Raw genomic sequence first — 20,039 nt, forward strand, 5'->3', positions numbered from 1 at the left:
GGCTAGCCAGGATTAGAGACTTTATTATCTTAATTGTAATGTTTGTACGGCACTTTATACTTTCCTAAGCATCATGCTTTATACTTTCCAATCACTGTAAATGAAGTGACCAATACAGAAGCATTTAATGTTTTAATTGACGAGTTTCAGGAAAAGCCAAACTGTACTGGAATAGCAAGTAAATTAGTGTTTTCTGTACCACAGTAACTCAGATTTAATCCTAGCACACTGGCAGGGAACTTGCATAAGTAGATTAGGCTGGTTCAGTACAACATGTCAGCTACAAGAGCCCTTCAACTTGTAACTCTTACTGCTAGTTTAGTGAAGAACCTTCATGGGTTTAAACATGAGTTTGTTCTTTCCCCCCTCTGCCAAAGGGGACGTGATCCTCCTCTGCACTGCACTCATTCAGTACAGAACACTTTCTCCCCTTTTATAGAAACAGGACATTTGTCACATTGGGAGCACATAAATTCATCTATAGCACAAAACGACAAAAGTTAAAATTAGGCAAATCAAGCCAGAACTGGCAAATCTAAGGGCGGGCTATGATTTTCAGGGCACAGTTCCCCTCCCCGAACACTTGCAAACATTTGCATCTTAGCAAATCAAGTTGCCAAAGCAATATTTTAAAGCTGTTTTAGGCGCAGAACTGTGATTTAGCAGGAAGGAACCCATGCTGCATATTCAGAATAGGAAACTATGATGGCACTGAATAAAGGAGACTTTAATTACCAAGCAAGCAACATTACCTGAATTTCCAATGTCACAACAGGCCAAATGCTAATATATTCACAATTAGGAAGTAGGAATGGACCAGATTACCCCCTCTACTTATTCAGTGGTTGTGATATTTTTACATAACGATGCAGAAATAAATGCTGCATGCAGTGCTGAATGTCCTTGCTTTAAAAACAAACTATCAACCACCTATGGTAAAGAGAAAAGTGAAGAAGAAATCTGGGAAGCCATACAGGAACTGAAAGAGATGCTTAGCAAAGAATTAGTGTACTAATCAACACAGCTGTCTTGGCAATGACCTGATCACAGTGTCCAGGGACTCACAGAGATCTAAGAAAGCACCTGCTACGCAAGACATACCTGGTAGTCAGAACACTTCAATAGGAGCGGGTGAAAATGCCCATACAAGCAGACCGCCAGCCTGTAAGTTAAGACCAAGCTAGCGCAAATCAACAGTAAGACACCTTCTGAACAAAGAACCACTGAGGAAATTCAAAGGAAAATAACAAATCCTTCCAACCCCAGAGCCTTCCTACCAGGAGCTAGCTGTGTGCCCTACCCAAACACAAGTCAAGATGCATACTATTGAACTAAACAGGTAAAGTTCATGGTTTCAAGGTAAAGAATATAAGATGACCTCATCTGGACATCCTTTCTGTCCTTCCAGTGGATGTAAATTTTGCACCTGCTGCTTGTAAGACATGTAAGACATGTGAAACATTGGGACCAAGTCCCACTGCTGTATCTGTGGCCCAGGACTGAATGTGCACTGCTGGAGGTGCATAGCAAAGAATGCTGCTCTTTGCAGGGCTCTGCAATCACAAGCTTTATGTCAAGGCTTTTTATTCTAAAACCTCCATTTGTAGCAAGTTTTTGCATAGGCTTGTCAAGTTCAGACACAGACATGAAGAAGAGGCACCTAATGTGCACATTTCTAAGTTCACTATGTACTCTTGCAGCACAGTACAGAAGGGCCTTTCATTCGCGACACTGCTGTACTGTTCTAATAGATGGAGATCTTTTCTTAATGGCTCTGTAATGAATAATACACCAGACTGAAGGGAGGGTGTGGGGGGGAAGAAGTAGAGAGGGGCAGAGATGAAGCCTTTGTCAAGGGAATGGCTGACAGTGGAGTCAGATATCTACATATTGAAGATAAGGGAGCCAGAACTCAAATTTTGTATGCCTACGATCAGTTCCAAGCCACCAATCTTGCTCTTTGAAGCCCATGAGTTCTGTACTCAGATTTTAATAGCATCAGTGAAGCAACAGAAGTGGAAGCACAGTACAGCTCATATCTATCTGAAAGGACAAGCAACATACCTTCAATTCATGCACAAGACTAGCACTGACTTTCTTATGCTTTCAACAGTTTCCCTAAGGTATTAAACAGGAAGATATCAACAAGACTTGGTCTTTCTCATGACCAATGTACTAAAAGAGTAATACTAAGATGCTTAGAGAGAAAACAACCCTGTATAAGCAATTTAAGATTTCAGTTTTAGTCACTGAATTAAAAGCAATTCAGGCACAATTCAACTATGTGATCTCAATAAGAAATAGAGACATAATTCAGAATTGCCCTGTTCACAGAACTTCAGCCACTGTTTTAATATTAAATATACAAGCATTACTTTCTTTACTCCTGCCACCTCTGCAGCATAAGGGATTAACTCTTCTCCCTTCCTGCCCTATGCGGGCAGCAGTTTGAGAAAACAGAGACCATCACTGCAGATATGCAGCCATAAAGCTTTATAACTAGTCAAAACTGTCCCCTCAGCCATATCATCCTGGAGCTACTACCCTCTTAAAGAAATACAGAAAATAGTATCTAGGGTTCAAGACAGATCTTTTTGCAACCTCTTTGTCTGTGATCCAGATCCTTCTGATTAGACACAATGGTATAGATGGAATGATAAACATTTTTGTGTGCTCTCCACACATAAAGATAATGACTTCGGTTTAACGAAAACAAGCCAGTATTTACCTACAAAAAACTTCAGAAAATACCATGTTGCAAGGGCAGCAGCACAGATTAGTCCCAGTATACACAGTCTGTACATCTTAACAAATGACAGATGTCTTCAGATGAATAAGAGCAGAGCAAAGGCATACAACAGACTTCCTCGTCCAAGGAGCTTGACAATTTGCATACAATAGATTTCTTGTGAATGAAAAATGCTGTCATTACCACTTGTTTGTTCCACAATCACAGGGGAAAAAAATCACCACAAAAGAGCTCCATATAAGCAGGATTGTACATAGTATTATACAAGCACACTTAAATATAAAAATCCTAATAGCTACAGAACAGGATCCAAGCTGCCAACCCCAAAGGGGATGCTTAAGCATATACAGTTTGAAATCTTTTAGTTTAGAACTTCTGGTGAGCAAACTCCGTGCTTCTAGAAATGAGCTTTCAGGCAAGAGCCTGACCACATTTTGAGGAAAAGAACTGCACAGTGAGTTTCCAAATATGGCAGTACAAATTCGAACTTCTAAGTCACATTCTACAATACAGTTACATGGACAAATCTTAATTTAGATTGTAGCACTCCGAGCTCAAGAACCCACAGCCATCTTTTAACAGTTAAAGCAGGATTTAATTTATTTCTTTTTTACCCAATATTTAACTTTACCTGAAACAGGGTGTTTTTAAAAGGTAAGTTTGTTCGGGTGCTTCTGCTTACAAGCACCAAAAAATTTTAGCACCTCCTGCATAAGTTAAAACCAGTTCCATAGCATGAAAGCATTACTGGATGTAACAGTGAAGAACAAGGTGGTGTGACCCTCTAGCTCTAATGAAGTCACTAGAAGTCTTATCCCTGCAGACCTGGCAAGTGCCATTAGAGCAGATCTGTGCTCCTCAGACTGAAAACAATTCCTTCCTTCAGTTGTGTTCATTAGTAATTCAACAAAACACAAACCAGGCAGCATTCAGAAGCACATTCAAGTTTAACAAACCTGTCAACCCACAACATCTAAAATCAATAGCAGGGACAGGGAAGCCTAATACTAAGAAACTAACTGATCTTTCCAGAAAAGAGAAGCCTATTATAGAAGCTTACTTCTTAGTCCACAAATCTTCAAATGTTAAATCCAAAATAGAGCAACAAAGAATTATTAATTCCTGCTATCTTTTCTGCTAGACAACTATAAAACAATATAACAATATTTAAATCAAGTACTTACAGGGTCTCTCAGCTCTTCATTGTCTCGAGTTGACGTTCGAGGTATTTTCACCGGGATTTCATCTCCACATTCAGTGTCAGAAGCATTTGGAGACTCTGCTAAATCAAGGAACTCATCTCTCTTGTGACCTCTGAACCTTATTTTGTCCAGCTTCTTTAGCATGTTCAGCACTGCACTTTTCTGCTTTACCTTAACATGACGGTTGGAGTCTCTGCAAGAAACAAGACATCAAGAGGATGTTAGAAAGTCTGCACTACACCTAAACACATGCATTCTAACTACTTCAAACTATCTTTTCAAGGGTCTTCTTGCCACTGGAGGGAAAACATGCTGCAGCTTAGCTTTTTAACACGCACTGTTTTTCCACAGTGCAACAGATGCATGGTTTGTTTTTCAGTAGTTGATGATTTACCATCTTCCCACACGTAATAGGGAAATGGCCTCTTTCTCATGGCTATTTAAAGCAAGTGCAAAGCTAACAACCTGCAGTCCAAAGTAAGATTAGGAAGTCAGTTCCTAACAGGTTACCTGAAACAAAAAGCAGTTTACTTTATAAGTCCACATTCTTCATCTTACTAGTGCTTCTAATCAAAGAAATGAAAATCCACTCAGCTTCACAACCAACCCTTAAATTCCCAGAAAAAAAAAAAAATGGAGGAAAAGAGTAAGGATGCTATCTCACCTCCCCACTGCTTCAGGCTAAGAAAAGATAAAGTACCAAGCGTTTATTGAAAGAAACCAACAGACAGACCCGTGCAGAAATTCCCACCAAAAACTAGAAGTTGACGATAAAAGCCACATTCAAATGCACTGCCAAAAATCCTTAAAGTTACCACTGCTGATAATCTTGTATATCCTTTGCTAGATTTCTGTTACTCCCTTTAAGATGCAAACGAGAAGCACTTTATTAGAGATGTTTTCACACTGCTATAAAACTAGCATGGCCAAAACTTCACTGGAAGAGAAACGGCAGAGCAGTATCTCTGCAGAACATGTAGGTGCCACCACATGCAGAGAAATGAGAAATGCCTGGGACATTCCAATTCCAGAGACAGTGTTTGACAAGAGCAATACTGAGATTCTAAATCATAAATCATACTGGGAGAAGCATTTGGCCTGTTAAGAGACAACAGAAGAAAGCTTAATTAATGTATATGAATTCACTGTAATGGTAGCTTTCCAAGACTGTGTAAGTTCTGATTTAAAGAAGACCTGCCAAATCCGTCCAATTCAATACTCTACATATATCATTCTGTTCCTCAGTTCAGAGTGTTCCATTTTGAAGGTGCCACAATGCTCTCCCAAATGGCCTTTGCAGTGCTAAGAATTTATTTTGAGGCACTTGTTCCTGTTACTATCCTTGCTTCCCTATGGTCAGCACTGCCATGCTCTTCATTAGAGAGCATGCTTAGCTTCATGGCTCACCACCCCAGGCACTGGTGTGAGATGAAAAAGCAAAGGAAGAGCTAGACATGGGTCACTTCAGAAGTATAAACAAAGAGCAAGAAGAGCCTTTTGCTACTGGCTCCCACAGCCTTGACAGTTGAAGCAATTCTCACCTCCCAGCACAAACCGCTTTTCAACAGAGCTCTTCGTCTTTCCCTGCACATTCTCTGCTTACCCTAACACTTTGGCAGTGACTATTCACACAAAGTTCAAACCAGATCGCTCCCCTCAAAAATCTGCCTGACTTTGGACCTCTGCCAAGGTTTATTAGCACCTTTCACTTAAACACTGAAGTCTGAAACTAATATAAATACCCTATAGCGTAGCTGGCAGAAAACCCCAGAAAAACTCTTCCTTTATCAGAGACACTTCAAGCTGCAGTCATGTGCTTAATCTTTCACTTACAGAGAATCACTTTCAGTAACTCACAGCAAAGTTATTTTCTATGAACAACTTTTGTTTGAAGTTCTATTACTTGTCAAAGCTAAGTTTAAAATAGAAACACTTCTTGCTCATTCATTGACTATTTGATGAAGAAACTTGTCAGCTATCACATCCAGAAATATCTCTAGGCCCTACTATTAATAGCACCTAGAGAACAAATGCTATCAGGGAAGTTTAAACCTCTGATAAGCACTGGCACAACTTTATCACGCTCTCTCCCATCTCAAAGATCTCCATCTGTGTTCAACCAGTTTGACTTACATACCATGTAAGTCAGACCTACAGACAAGTAGTTATAAAACAAGTGGATTGTTTGACATTTGTGCTTACACTGCTAATGATACGGCTGCACAAAGAAATAATAAGGATGCTAAAAAATCTTCACTATGAGGGTTATGAGACACTGGCACAGGCTGCCCAGAAAAGCTGTGGCTGCCCCATCCCTGGCAGCGTTCAAAGCCAGGTTGAATGGGGCTTTGAGCAACCTGGTCTAGTGGAAGGTGCCCCTGTCCATGGCAGGGGGATGGAAGATGATCTTTAAGGTCCGTTCAATCCAAGATATTCTATGATTCTGTGGTAGAGTGCTATCCCTTTTCTGGTCAGCACTCATCAGCCCCTACCAGTGGAGGACAAGTATGCACCCCAGGCCACCTTCATCCCTCTTGTGGGTGAAACAGTCAAATCAAGGCTGCAGATAAGGATTGCTGCCCTGGGCAGCATCAGGAGGCCTCATCGTTCTCCAGTTACAGCCACATTTATCTACTGCTCCCCAAAGACCAGGGGTGGATCTAGATCTCTTTTTATAGTGTGACATATACAGCACTTCAGTGCACATTTCAAGACCTGAATTCAGTTTTCCCCTTAGAGTGGGTTCCTATTCACTTATACAAAAGAAGTGAGAGGCAACAAAACATCCTGAGACAGAGCAATCTCCACCCCTTCTCTTCAAGGTTTGCCTTCCTGCAGTGAAGAAAGAAACACCCAGGAGGCCAGTGAAAGGGCGCAGTGGTGCAACTGCCTGAGTCGGACACTGGGAACACGAAGTCCTGAAATCCAGCCTCCTCTTAAAATGGTTCAGGCATTTCAGCCTAGGTCACAGATTATAACCTGGCTAACAAATGTACCCATGAATACATTTATCGTATTTTTCACTAGTAAAACTAATGTACCTAACCTTAAGTGTGTTACCACCTGGTCTTTTAAAAACGCAAACCTTTCTTTAAAGCACTAATGGATCACTCCACTGAAGAGAGTCTATTTAAACTCTGTAACACGGAGGCTATCAAAGGAGAGATGACATTGGTGTCAGTATTTTAAAGGATTATTCAGTAGGTTGACCATTAAAAGAGAAAGTAGTAAAGAATCATGTTCCAAGGCACTTTTAATTGTGCTAAGTACAAGAAGCTGTTATATAAAAAAAGATAACATCACTGTATCTAAAAATTGGTTTGGATGTACCAGGCTTCCGTATTACTTGCAGTTACATTAGATTAACCTAAGCAAAAACCTAAGCTTGCCAACAAACTCCTATAGAAACTCATTATCTGGCCTCCAGCCAAACGCGCGATCCAAGACAAGCTTTTTATGTCAGCAGCCTGTCCTTGCAGCTACCAACTTCTTTTTTCGATAAAGTCAATCAATATGGCAACATTTCAGCAGTTTTAGCTCACTAGGAAAAAAGCTTTTTGGAGATTTGTATTCCAAGTGACTTGGGTCAAATTTAGATAAACTCGAGGAAGCTTTCCTAAGACCAGAACCTGATCTAGAATTAGATTTACTGCAAAGTATAGTAACTAAATATTAAAACACTTGCTTTGCCATTGCAACTATTCATCCCCTCACCCACTCCCAGCTACCCGTCCACATGCTGGACTCAGCCAGTCCAGCAATAAGCTTCAGGCTGTTTCTAGTAACTCCCCATACCAGGAACATCAAAATCAGTACGTAGTTTTGCATATGCAGAGCTCAGGGTGTGAATGCAGACCCACACCTCCCTCTGTTTCAAACACAGATACTGTGTAATTACAATAAAAACACAAATATTTTAACTCTGTGTGTTAGAAACATTCTCATTTCCCAACAACATTATACATGTGACAACTGTTCTCACTACTATACAACAAACAAGCTTTAAATAAGAATTAAGACCAGTATCATGCTTGCAAACAATTATTTTGAACAAAATAAAAATCAAATCCATCCTCCCCAATCAAGTATATTTCTGCAAAGACCCTACCATTAGCCTAAGCAATTGGAGATCTTTCACACATTAAATGCTATCACAGAAAGTGCTGCACAGAAGGCAGATGCTGACTCTGCGAGACTGATTTAGGTGCTACTTTGTTGCACCTCAACCAGATTTAATACTACTAGGAGGGCCTCTGTGGTAATATAGTAAGGGTATCTTACATTAACATGCTTACAAACAAGGCCATTCAGGCATCCAGGTTATTAAGCAGGTGCCTTTTATTTCTCTTGCTACAGCAGCAGAGATCAAACCAGCAAAATTAAACAGCAGCCTGTAAAAATTATCCTGAAGACCCAAACTACCTAGTAAGAAACTAGGCAAGAGTTTGTGTATACAGGGCTTGATTAGTTAAAATGGTCTTTTCAGACTTAGAAAAGAAAACAAACTAAAATAATCTTTAAAGGTGCTTTTGTTAATTGCCATTTGTATCTAGTTGCTAAAGCAAATCCCTCAAGGCTGAGGTCTTATTCCTTTTACAGAGGGCCAGAGAAGAGATGACTTTATTTGGACCCAGTATGAAAACCCTCAATTAACCCCCAAATAACCATCAGATGCTCAGTTTAAACTATTATACAACAACCCAGAACCCCAAACAAACATAAGCACACATTCCAAGCTTATTCTGAGTAGGAAAAAAAAAAATCACATTTTCCTGAACTTTCACATAAAAATCACAAGCATATCTAGCACAGCTTTTTCTGCCTGTGTTTACAAGAGGTCTCAGCAAGGAGACACCCAGCTGCTGGGGAACAGGCCTGCCTAGCACAGTCTGGAGGGACTCGGTTATGGGGCTTGCTTCTGTGGGCACCCCCCATCCCTTTGTGCCACTGCCCCCGCCATGCTCTGCTCTTGCACACATGTGGAAGAGGTAGGGATGCAGAAGCGAGAAAGGAACTCAGGGAAGGGCAGCACGCAGTGCAGCACTGCTATCCCAAATCCACCTTAACTTGCTCCAGAGTTGCCAGTAAGCGGCTTACAGGTTTTGATCTTCTGTGGTTGCACTTAGCTTTTACACATGAACGTGCTGCATTAAGATTGCATGGTCTGGTAGACCATGTGGATTGAACAGCCAAATCTTAATGTGGCTCGTTGGAGAGGGTCCAGAGGAGGGCCACAAAAATGATCAGAGGGATGGAGCACCTCTCCTATGAGCAAAGACTGAGAGAGTCAGGGTTGTTCAGCCTGGAGAAGAGAAAGCTCTGGGGGGACCTTATTGTGGCCTTTCAATTTTTAGAAGGGGCCTATAACATGGGAAGAGACTTTTCAGCAGGGCCTGTTGTGATAGGACAAGGGGTGATGGTTTTAAACTAAAGGAGGGAGATTCAGGCTGGATGTGAGAAGAAAATTCTTTACAATGAGGGTGGTGAAATACTAGAACAGGTTGTCCAGAGAGCTGTTGGATGTGCCATCCCTGGAGACATTCAAGGCCAGGCTGGATGTGCTTCTCGGCAACATGATCTAACTGAAGATGACCCTGCTCACTGCAGGGTGGTTGGACTAGATGAGCTTTGAAGGTCCTTTCCAACCCAAACCATTCTATGGTTCCATGGTTCCAATTTTTTCAGAGAAAGGACTGTGTTTTGCAACATAACAATTCAGTTTTCCTTAGCTGTTAGCAAAACACAGACTGTTATACAAAGTCAAACAGCATCACCTAAGTAAGTGTTCATCTGGAGCCTGGCACAAAAAGAAACAACAAAAAACCTACTAAAACATCATAGATGAATTGCGTCTCAGGCTGAAAAGGCCATAGAAGACTACGAGAGCAAAGTAATCTTCAAAGCACCTGTGTTCCTTTTGCTGGAAACTTGGCATTTCAGAAAGATGAAGATGATACTGGAGTTTAAGCAAGTCTGTCATACCCTTACTTCTCACATTTACACCCTATTTCCTTGTCACTGTTCTTTCAATCTCAAAATGTCTTTCTGCAGAAGTCTGAGGTAAGAGCTCTGGCATTCAAGAAAAGCTAGGCTGTATGTGGATGGATAAATGCAGATACCGTGTCAACACCAGGATGTTTTGGTCTTACCAGGAGGAAGGGGCATGCAAATTGAGGGAGTGGAAAATACCAGGATTATGTTAGGTATTTATTACTTCTTCACTGAAATACTCTGTGTATTATCCTAAAAGAGTTGACAGGAGAGCAGGAACACAGGATACACACAGGCCATTGACTTACCAACTGATCCTAAATACAAAGCTTGGTGTGCTTTTTTCCGAACATATCTAACTAAAACTGGAAACCTCAGCGAGTACATCTAAGCCTACAACAGATTCACAGCCCAGCTCTATATACTGCTCTGTTCCCTCTTGCTACATGATTCCCTCATTTCTCATTTTAATGGACACAATCTCATCTGAAGTCACTGTCTGAACATCTTGTACTTATTAATATTTAAGAAACTAACCAAGAAAAAGATCAACTGACTGCACTTGAGAGCTCCTAGTCTGCTCAGCTTTCTTCCCCCGTGCACATACGTCTCCCAGTTGCTCTCCAGAAGATTCGCATCTATGAAGAAAGCCAAACCTTACCCACAGCGTCTCTTATTGAGCAATAGGGAGTGGTTTTCCAGAGATGAAGTTGGCATCTTTCAACAAACTTTACTCAACAAGATTCTTAAGCACACAGACTCACACACACAGATGGCACACAAACCTCACTCAACACAACCTGTTCATGAACAGTGCCTGTGCGAGACTTCTGTCACGCAGGACTGTGCAATGTGTTATCTGTATAGGATGATGTTGTCATTTCTCATTGGAAACCACGAAATAGCAATACTTCGGGCCAGACATCCAGCTGGACTGGCCAAGGGCAGTTTACAAACACTCTCCAGGAGTTACAAGCATTGCAGAAGCACCCTCAATTTCCGGCACACAGGGCTTGACCTTCAAAGCTGAGCTCCCCCCATGCTCAACCCATCACAGGTTCACCCTGAAATTAGTCACCACCTCAGCATCACCATTTGGTAAAGTCTTCCTGCAATTACATCACCCTCGGCCCCAGGGTCATAACATGTTGTAATGCACATTCGCAGCAAACTGCTTTCTGGTTTTGAGTAATACCTATTAAAAGCTCGCAACCCTTTCAGGGTCAGGAGTCCTTAAAACTTAGGCTAGACTAGACAGGGATAGGCTAGGGGGATAGAGTTCGTTGGGCTTTTTTGCATGCCAGATTATCAGTTGGGCTGCTTACTGTGTGGAGAAATATTATGCTTTGTAATTCATGTTTATTTTTCCCTTGAGTTTAAAAGGGGATGAACAAAGAAACTGCCACCAGAATCAGCTCCTCTGCATTCTGGACTGCTGGCAGAAGCAATACTTGATTAACACAGGTCGGAAATGAGCAGGAAGTTGTGCTTCGGTGTTGCAGGTTTAATTAGATGCAGCTATTCATTAAGCATCAACTCTGAAACAATTTATATTGTCCACTGGCTGGGGGGAGGAGAGGAGGGAAGGAAAACGTGGAAAGCTGTGTAACATGCACTAATGCACAACACAGGGACTGGAGACAGAAGTTCAACATACAGTGAGGTTGTCACAGCAACCATAATGCACCGTCATGAATATGCATTAGATTAAAACCTATTTCTTTCCCCCAAAAGAGACTAACGTGTCATTCAGCTCACAACACAAAGCTGCCTGGGAGACAAGTCAGGGTCGTACAATAAATGTGACTGGTCTTCAAAACCTTCAGTTCAGCTGTTGTAGACAGGAAGGTTTGGAGACACAGAACGTGGTAGCACGGGGATGTAGGACTCTCTTCTGTACCTGCCTCAGCCAGAAGGTACTTGAGACGTATTTGGCAAACATTCTAAGGCAGAGGTTCCCCAAATAAGCTGCTCAGTCCCTGCATGGTTTCAGATCTGTGCAAGGAATCAGGCTAAAGCCCTCGAGCACCTGAGGACAGGCCCTTCAGCAAACCGGAGAATGTGGCACCCCCAGCAAATCTCCACAAAGAACAGAAAAAGGGCAGCTCCTGCTCCCACTGCCATGGACAGTGCCCAAGCCAGCTGAAACCAGGCAGCCTTGGCTTCATTATCTTTGGAAAACTGTGAGTGGGGGGGCTCACAGAAAAACCCACCCCAACTCACACACAGGTACCTATCCGTACAGGTCACACACCAGCATGCCAAGGAAGGAACCGAGGGTATCAACTGTTTGAGCTGAGCAGCTGTGCCAGTTGAATTTTGTCCTTAATGCCCCACTTAAGGTCACTTTGGAAACATCACACCTCCAAAACCACACCCTTCCAAAGACACACTGACACCATGCACACCTCTATTTCTCTTTCATTATGAAACCTGAAATGAGCATGCTTTGTTAAATTAATTCCTCTGCAAACTAGTAAACTGGCAAATTTTAACTCCCAAAACAGGAAGATAAAGCTCATTTTTCCACAAGATACCCGTGTGAGGAAAAAAATAGTGAAACATTTACTATGCCATTGGACGAGTGGCACCTGAAGCCCTGCACAAAGATGACTTCACTGCTTGCAGAGAGCTAAAGCAGCACACACAGATTGGAGGAGCCACCAGCTCAAGCCATGGGGCAGCAAGCAGTTGCCCAGCACTGGGGTTTTCCATCTACTCTGCTTGGCAGATATCCTGTGAAAGGGGTAGCATGTTGTGACAGTAATAAAATCATATCCCACTCCAGGTGAACTCCTCCCTTCCCTGCTGCACACCCATCCTGCGCCCAGCCAAGCCTGAAGACTACTTACAGGCTGAAACCAAAGGGAGCAACCCCTGCTAATTTCTGCCATGGCCTTTACATGTCACTTCACCATTCATGCAGTTTATCAGCTTGCTGCTGATGCAACTGATTGTTGTTTTTGTTTTCTGGCAAGGTCAGTGTAATCAGAGCATGCAGCTACACAGCCTCACTCGAGCTTGCACAAGCTATCAGAGCTGTCCTGCCTCCCACACAGAAAACGTATGTGGTCATGGGCAGAGGGAGAAAACATCCTTTTACAGCAGGCACCCGCACTTAAATCAGGTTAAGCAACTGCAAAGCCTCACCCTAAAGAGTGTTCACTGCTGGTGAAGCTGCCATGAGGCACATTTCAGAAATTAGTCCCACGCCAGAGCTTCAGTCCTTCCTCTGGAGGATGTGGGAAGAGCTTGTCACAGCTTGGCATTGGCAAAAGGCTTTTCTCTACTTCCTCACTCTGAAATTTGTCTACTAGTCAGGGGAGCTGAGGGCGAAGACAGGAAAATGAGCATCACCAGCACAGCAAGAGCCTCCACGTACAATGCAGCTCAGTCTGGCTAGTAAGAAGCCAGGGCACAGGGGAAGCACTGGCATAAGCAAGCACCACAACTGCCTATAAAAACAGAAACAGAGCTGATGGGTGAGGTGAAAGGATGGGACACAACTAACACAGGGTAAGATCAGGCTATCACTACATATATCTCCTCTGCCACTGCCCAAATGTAAGAAGCCTAGCTTGATATAGCACCCAGAATGAAGTTGGCCTCTTACAATCTGCTTTAAAACAGGCATTTAAGGTCCAAAGTACACACGCTAGCATGGAACATCTTATTCAGATTATTAAGTTTATTATGGGAGGTGATCACTACTTAGAAAGTGTGAGCCCTGCCAGCCTGAAGAAGAATTTTAATTCTGTCCCTTGAAGTAAAAAATGAGAAAATTATTGAGACCAATGTAGTTCTACCTGGGTTAGACAGTTTTCATAATCTCAAGTGCATGTTCATCATCTTTGGATGATGAATACAGGGTGACCGCTCATAGCTCACCCAGCAACCTTCAGAAGCAGAATAAAGGTATATAACACAGTCTAGTTTTGAAGAATGATTATGTATTCCTTTTTATAACTAAGAGATATACATTTGAAGTAAGAAATAGCTCACAGCTAACAACTGTGATGACTTCTGTGAAGTGCATGTACCTCCACTGAGCACAGCAGAGAGCATGCAACCCATTGCTAAAGAGAAGCCTGCCCCAGCCCTTACCAACTAACATCTGCAGTACCATGCATAGTCAGCTTCCATGTTCGAGCAACATTTCATATGTACCACAGTGCCAAGCTATGCATTATGCCTATGCATTATAGTTTTACTTACGGCAAGACATACGGAAGGCGTTACTAAAGCTATGAGGCAAATGACTGCAGACTACAGCTGCTGTGATACATCACAATGATAAAATGAACTCCCTACCTTTCTGTTCACAAAGCAACCACAAGGCCATGTTTACACACCCCACATCATGAAGTTACCAGGGCACCTCTCTAAGAACAAGGCCAAGGGCCATAATACACCAAGATGGTCTATTTTGAGGGGCTTCCCTCAATTTAGGGAGACAATTCTGAAGTCAACATTACCAGATCTTTGTAAGTGAATAACAAGTTACCATGACACATCCAGATGCAAGCTTCAGAGAAGATTCCCAGGATGACTTGATTTTGTGCACAACACTTTACAACTTGCTTCTGCAAGCTTCACCTATCCTACTGCTGATCTGAGAACTCATTAAGCCTCTGAAATATCTAAGTTGCAAAAATAAAACACATCAAAACCAAGTTTCAGATATGCTGACTACAGAAATCAATGACAGACATAGCCAAGGGAAAGAACTGAACCTTTATCAAGCACCAGAAGCTCTCCAACCACCATATAGTTATAAAAATAATTTTAACACACTAAAGGTTTTTAACTTTTGCCCAAATGGGTAAATAAGTTTAACATTGATGGTGCATGAAGAACTACAAAGATACAGCTAGCACATGCCCATTACAACCACCACAGTGATTAAAAACCTTCAATTTCCTTCCTATATGCTGCTCTTGGGCTTACAAAGAATGTACATAATCCCCAAATCTCACACATTTCCTGTGGAGGATTTTCTGTTAGAAAATGGCCATGGGGTGGAGGATTTTTTATTAGAGAATGGCCACAGGTTATTAATGGAAATGTACAGCAAGGGTCATGAGGCTACTGAGGAAGGTTAGTTTTGCAACGAGAACAGATGTTATATTCCATCATGTCTGGAGGAAAACAGAACGGGAACTGAAAATGGCAGAGCAAGGAATTAGCTAAGCAGAAACCGCGAGGCCTGACGGCAGGAACCACAAGGCTTGACGAAAAGGGACATGATTAGAAGCCATTCTCCAATCAGCTACGCAGCCGCTTCACGTGGACATTTGTATCTGACCAATCAAACTAACTGTTGACAGTTTGTGGTTTTGTGTTACTAATCTATCAAACTATAAAAAACGCTATGAATATTCAGTAAATCAGAGCATTCACCATAACTCTATGAGTGCCCGTGTCTGACTCTCGAGCCACCCACAGATGGTGACCCGGACGTGATCCTCGCCTAGAGACGCAATCGGCATTGACGACGTGATCCCCGTTCTAGAGACACAATCGGCGTTGAAGACCGGAGCCCCTCACCCTTGCTGAACAGGTGAGGCTGGGCTGATAAGGGTGGCTGTGTGTGCCGGCACTAACGATACAGTCTGCAAGCATGGATGCTGAGTTTGCTGCAGCGCAACGACTGCTTCTTGATATCCTTTCTAAGAGAGGGGAAGCAGTTATGGAGAAGTTGCTCCATAAGCTTCTACTCTGGGCCAAAGGACAGGGCCACTTCAAGGCACCTCCGCTAATTTTTCTCTATGAGGAGTGGCGTGCTGTTGGGGACTGCATGTGGGATCTGACTGTCTCTGGCAGGGATAAGGAGGTAAAGGACTTTCAAGTGTTGTGGAGAACGGTGGTGAATGTGCTTAAAAGTACATGAAAGCAGAGTCTAAAGTCGCAGCCGCAGCTGTGCAAGTACTAGGACCGAAACCATCACAGAAAGAACGGTCGAGCATATCGTGTGTAGCCACAGCTGGTGAACCCGCCTTGCCAATAAAGGGGAGGACTGGGAAACCATGTCAGAGAATTGCTGAACTGTTGCACGGCACAGAGCAGCCCCTTAACATCCCGGCTATTTTGCCCCCGCTGCCTGAGGGCGCCGCGGTGAGCCCATCCGCTCCACCAGCTGAGGAGGTGTCCCGGTATACAGCCCAACAAGGGGGGCTCGCATGTAATCCCAGGGACCCTGCTAAGGTCCCCTTACCTAATGATGATTCAGCTACGGTTACAGCCTCCGTGTCACCCTCCCAGGATGAACCTAAGCACAAAGTATCGCCTAAAGAGTTGTCGTATAAATTAAAGGAGGTGATGCAGCACCTTGATGATCGTGCTCAAATTGTAGTACAAAAGCTTGAGCGTGAATTAATGGACAAAACATCAACTAACGTTCCCCCTATTTCCCCGCCCTGGGGACTCGAGCAGGCGGCGCTGTGCGGTGCAGGGGGCCCGGGGCCCTGCGCCCTGGCCGCGGAGCTGCTGGAGCTGCTGGGGCCGCTGGGGCCGGGGAGCGGAACCGGCCCCGAGCCCCCCTCCGCCTTCGGGCACAGCCTCCGGCCGCGCTCGGCCGCCTCAGGAGGAGGAGGAGGCGGCGGTCACCGCCCGGCGCAAGGGAAAGCGGCAGTGCTGCCGCGGCGAGCAGGGAGCGCGCCCGGCACCGGGAGCGCGCCCGAGGGCAGCGGGTGCTGGAGCTGGCGGCGCACAACGTGCGGCTCAGCACCGAGGTGCAGCGCACGCGGGCGGCGCTCATCGACCGCCTCGTGAACCTCCGGCTGGCATAGGCAGCGCGGCTGCCCCACAGCCGGTGGGGCAGGGACAATGCGGCCCCCACACATGGGGGGCAGACATGAACTGGAAGGGCGCTACCCCGCCGGCACAGACTGATGCTGTGGGGGGATACTGCGACCACGCATCATTGTACAGGGTTTACATTTATTACACACACAACCGCCCCTGACCATTTTTAAGGGAACGCGCCTTATTTTACTTCACAAAGAGACTTGGAGCAGGTAATTGTTCCCCAATTGTCAGTTTACCACACAGGGGGACTGCGAGAGTGTTGTCATTGCCAGGCGACTAGCCATCGGGCATGGGTCAAGATCTTATGTGGAGGGTGTAAGGGAAGGTTTTAGATTCATCAAAGCAAGCTGATAAACGGTCTTTGGTACAGTCATTGTAATTTCCAGTGGAATCATACAACTGTCGGCCAAGCCTTGTTTAGACTGACAAATTTGCCTGTAGGGCCAAGCCTGTATGCAATCCAGGATAAGGACAAGGTGCGGCAAGGCTTAATTGCCTGGGAGCTGCAGCACATTCTGGACCGAGTCACTGCTCAAAACCAATCCCGAATCCTGAAAAGGCAGTGCGATGTGCACATACATATCCCCACAGAGTGGCAGGTTCACCCTGAAAATTGGCATGATATTTGTCGGAGGCATACTCGCCCCCGCCCTAGTGATGGCCGAAGACATACAGCACTCGATGTTGAGTCTCGAGTCCCGGCCAAATCTATGGGTAACCTGGGCTAGTCAAACAAATACATCTTCCTTTTGCTTGGCTATGTCATCAGCTACTGATCCCTTTTGCACATGTCTTTTGGGTGTTCCGGGGTTTAACCCCGCAGATTTTGCTCCCCTCTCGACCAAACCCTGTAACACTTCTCGTGACAACACCAGTTATTATACTGCCCTGTTCTTATCCGGTTTAAATATGTCACTACCCTGAGATCCCCAAGAAATTAATTTGTTGAAAAGTCGAGCTTTAAATGCTAACTTAAATGAATCAGGATGTGTATTATTGGGTTCGTATTCATGGCAGATTAATGATACAATAGTATGGTTAACACTGAAAAACAATGCTTTTAACAATATAACTGTGATGTATGAACAAGATTATAAATGACAGACATATACACATATAGGCAAACAGTTCGACACTGGTCTTACCAAAAAATGTATTCCTTATATGTGGAGACCGTGCTTGGCAGGGCATTCCACGGTATGCACGGGGAGGGCTGTGTTATCTAGGGAAACTATCGCTGCTTGCTCCAAACATTTCCTCTATACTGTCCCTATGTCGAGCCAAGAGAAGTGTCCATTCTCTCTCCCCTAATTGCAATGACAATGTTGAGCTTTGGGGCCCAACGGCTCAGATATTTGCAGCTATGATTCCAAGTATAGGAACCACAAACACCCTAACCACAATTAATAAATTGGCCTGCTGGGTTGTCAAACAGTCAAATGTGACCACTGAAATCTTGACCAAATTAGCTGAAGACACTGACAGCCTCAGATACCAGATATTGCAAAACAGGGCAGCGATAGATTTCCTATTATTGGCCCAGGGACATGGTTGTGAAGAATTCGAAGGAATGTGTTGTTTCAATATGTCCTCACATGCCCAGTCTATACATAAGCAACTTCAATGGTTACAGAATCATGTTAACAGTATCACTGTAGTTGACAATCCCCTCGACAACTTATTAGCATCGTGGGGGATTGGGTCGTTGTTACGATCCTTTGTAAAAGCAGGACTAATTGTGTGTCTCATTGTATTTTGTCTGTTGTTGATATTGCCTTGTATGTTTAAATGTATGCAATCAATGATTAACCGCATGCTTAAACAAACCTTTATGGTTCAAAAAGAAAAAGGGGGAATTGTGGAGGATTTTCTGTTAGAAAATGGCCATGGGGTGGAGGATTTTTTATTAGAGAATGGCCACAGGTTATTAATGGAAATGTACAGCAAGGGTCATGAGGCTACTGAAGAAGGTTAGTTTTGCAACGAGAACAGATGTTATATTCCATCATGTCTGGAGGAAAACAGAACGGGAACTGAAAATGGCAGAGCAAGGAATTAGCTAAGCGGAAACCGCAAGGCCTGACGGCAGGAACCACAAGGCTTGACGAAAAGGGACATGATTAGAAGCCATTCTCCAATCAACTACGCAGCCGCTTCGCGTGGACATTTGTATCTGACCAATCAAACTAACTGTTGACAGTTTGTGGTTTTGTGTTACTAATCTATGAAACTATAAAAAATGCTATGAATATTCAGTAAATCAGAGCATTCACCGTAACTCTATGAGTGTCCGTGTCTGACTCTTGAGCCACCCACAATTTCCATACAAGAGCAGTGCTGCTGCTAATTCTGTTTCTTCTCACATCTTCCCAACAAAAAACCTGAAAATGCTCCTGAAGTTGGTGCTACAGGCACAGAAAATATAGGACAAGGGAAAAAAATAAAAACATTGCGTGGATTATGCAAGTCTGCAGTGTTGTAATTCCTCATCATGTCAACTTCCAAATGAAGGAGCATGATGTACTGTGTAAAAACTTGCATTAATAACACGCAAAAGGACACTATGTGAAAGACTGCTATGCTGCATGACACATGAAGAAGGGATTTATCCAAGTAAGTCAAATGAAGAAGCAACAGAGAAACAGCAAGTTTCATGCCGTATGTGTGGCTTCAGGCACCAGCTTTATTTCTGGCTCTGTTTCACACAGCTGCTTGTAAAAGCCATGTAAGCTATTCCTTGAAATCATGTCACACAGTAAAAAACTCAAGGTCAAGCTCCCACCAGGGCAACGGAAACAAGAACAGCAGCTCTGCTGAAAAGAAGCACTCTGGAAAAGAGCCTCCTTCATCCCACCCACACAGCCTGTCGAAAGAGGGGAGGGAGATTTTTCTCCACGTAGCAGAGCCTGGAAATAGCAGAGGAAGTTGTGTGACACAGGAAAGCACCAAACTCATTGTCTAGGTATCACAGATCCCTCCTTTATGTCTTCAGTGCAGCCCTTTACATAAATCACCTGTGCTGTTGGCACGTTTGCTCTAGACAGAACTGCATTACTGTACTTGACAGTTCTGATTTCCTAACTGGAATTACTTGTTAAATAACTTGGCTATTTAACTGACTTCTACCACAGTGACGTGGCAGGCTGAAGGTTGAAAGGCACTGCTGCTCAAGGTAATCTCCATTACAGGGGCAAACCTCTACTCTCACATTTCAAGCTGCTTCATTCCCTCAGTAGGCAGGATATCTGCTCTTTCTCTCCACACTTACAAATAGTAACCCTGAACTACAA

At 43.6% G+C, this 20,039-nt stretch overlaps 1 protein-coding gene across 1 annotated transcript in view; it reads right to left on the minus strand.

Moving 5' to 3' along the window:
- Window positions 1-20,039, minus strand: part of GRAMD4 (GRAM domain containing 4) — a 78,712-nt gene that overhangs the window by 45,452 nt on the left and 13,221 nt on the right. Inside the window, exon 2 of the mRNA XM_034062831.1 lies at window positions 3,934-4,144. Within this exon, the coding sequence (XP_033918722.1) occupies window positions 3,934-4,144 (211 nt within the window). The remainder of the gene's footprint in view (window positions 1-3,933; window positions 4,145-20,039) is intronic.

This window comes from Melopsittacus undulatus, chromosome 5 (genome assembly GCF_012275295.1).
Source record: "Melopsittacus undulatus isolate bMelUnd1 chromosome 5, bMelUnd1.mat.Z, whole genome shotgun sequence".
Classification (NCBI taxonomy): Eukaryota; Metazoa; Chordata; class Aves; order Psittaciformes; family Psittaculidae; genus Melopsittacus; species Melopsittacus undulatus.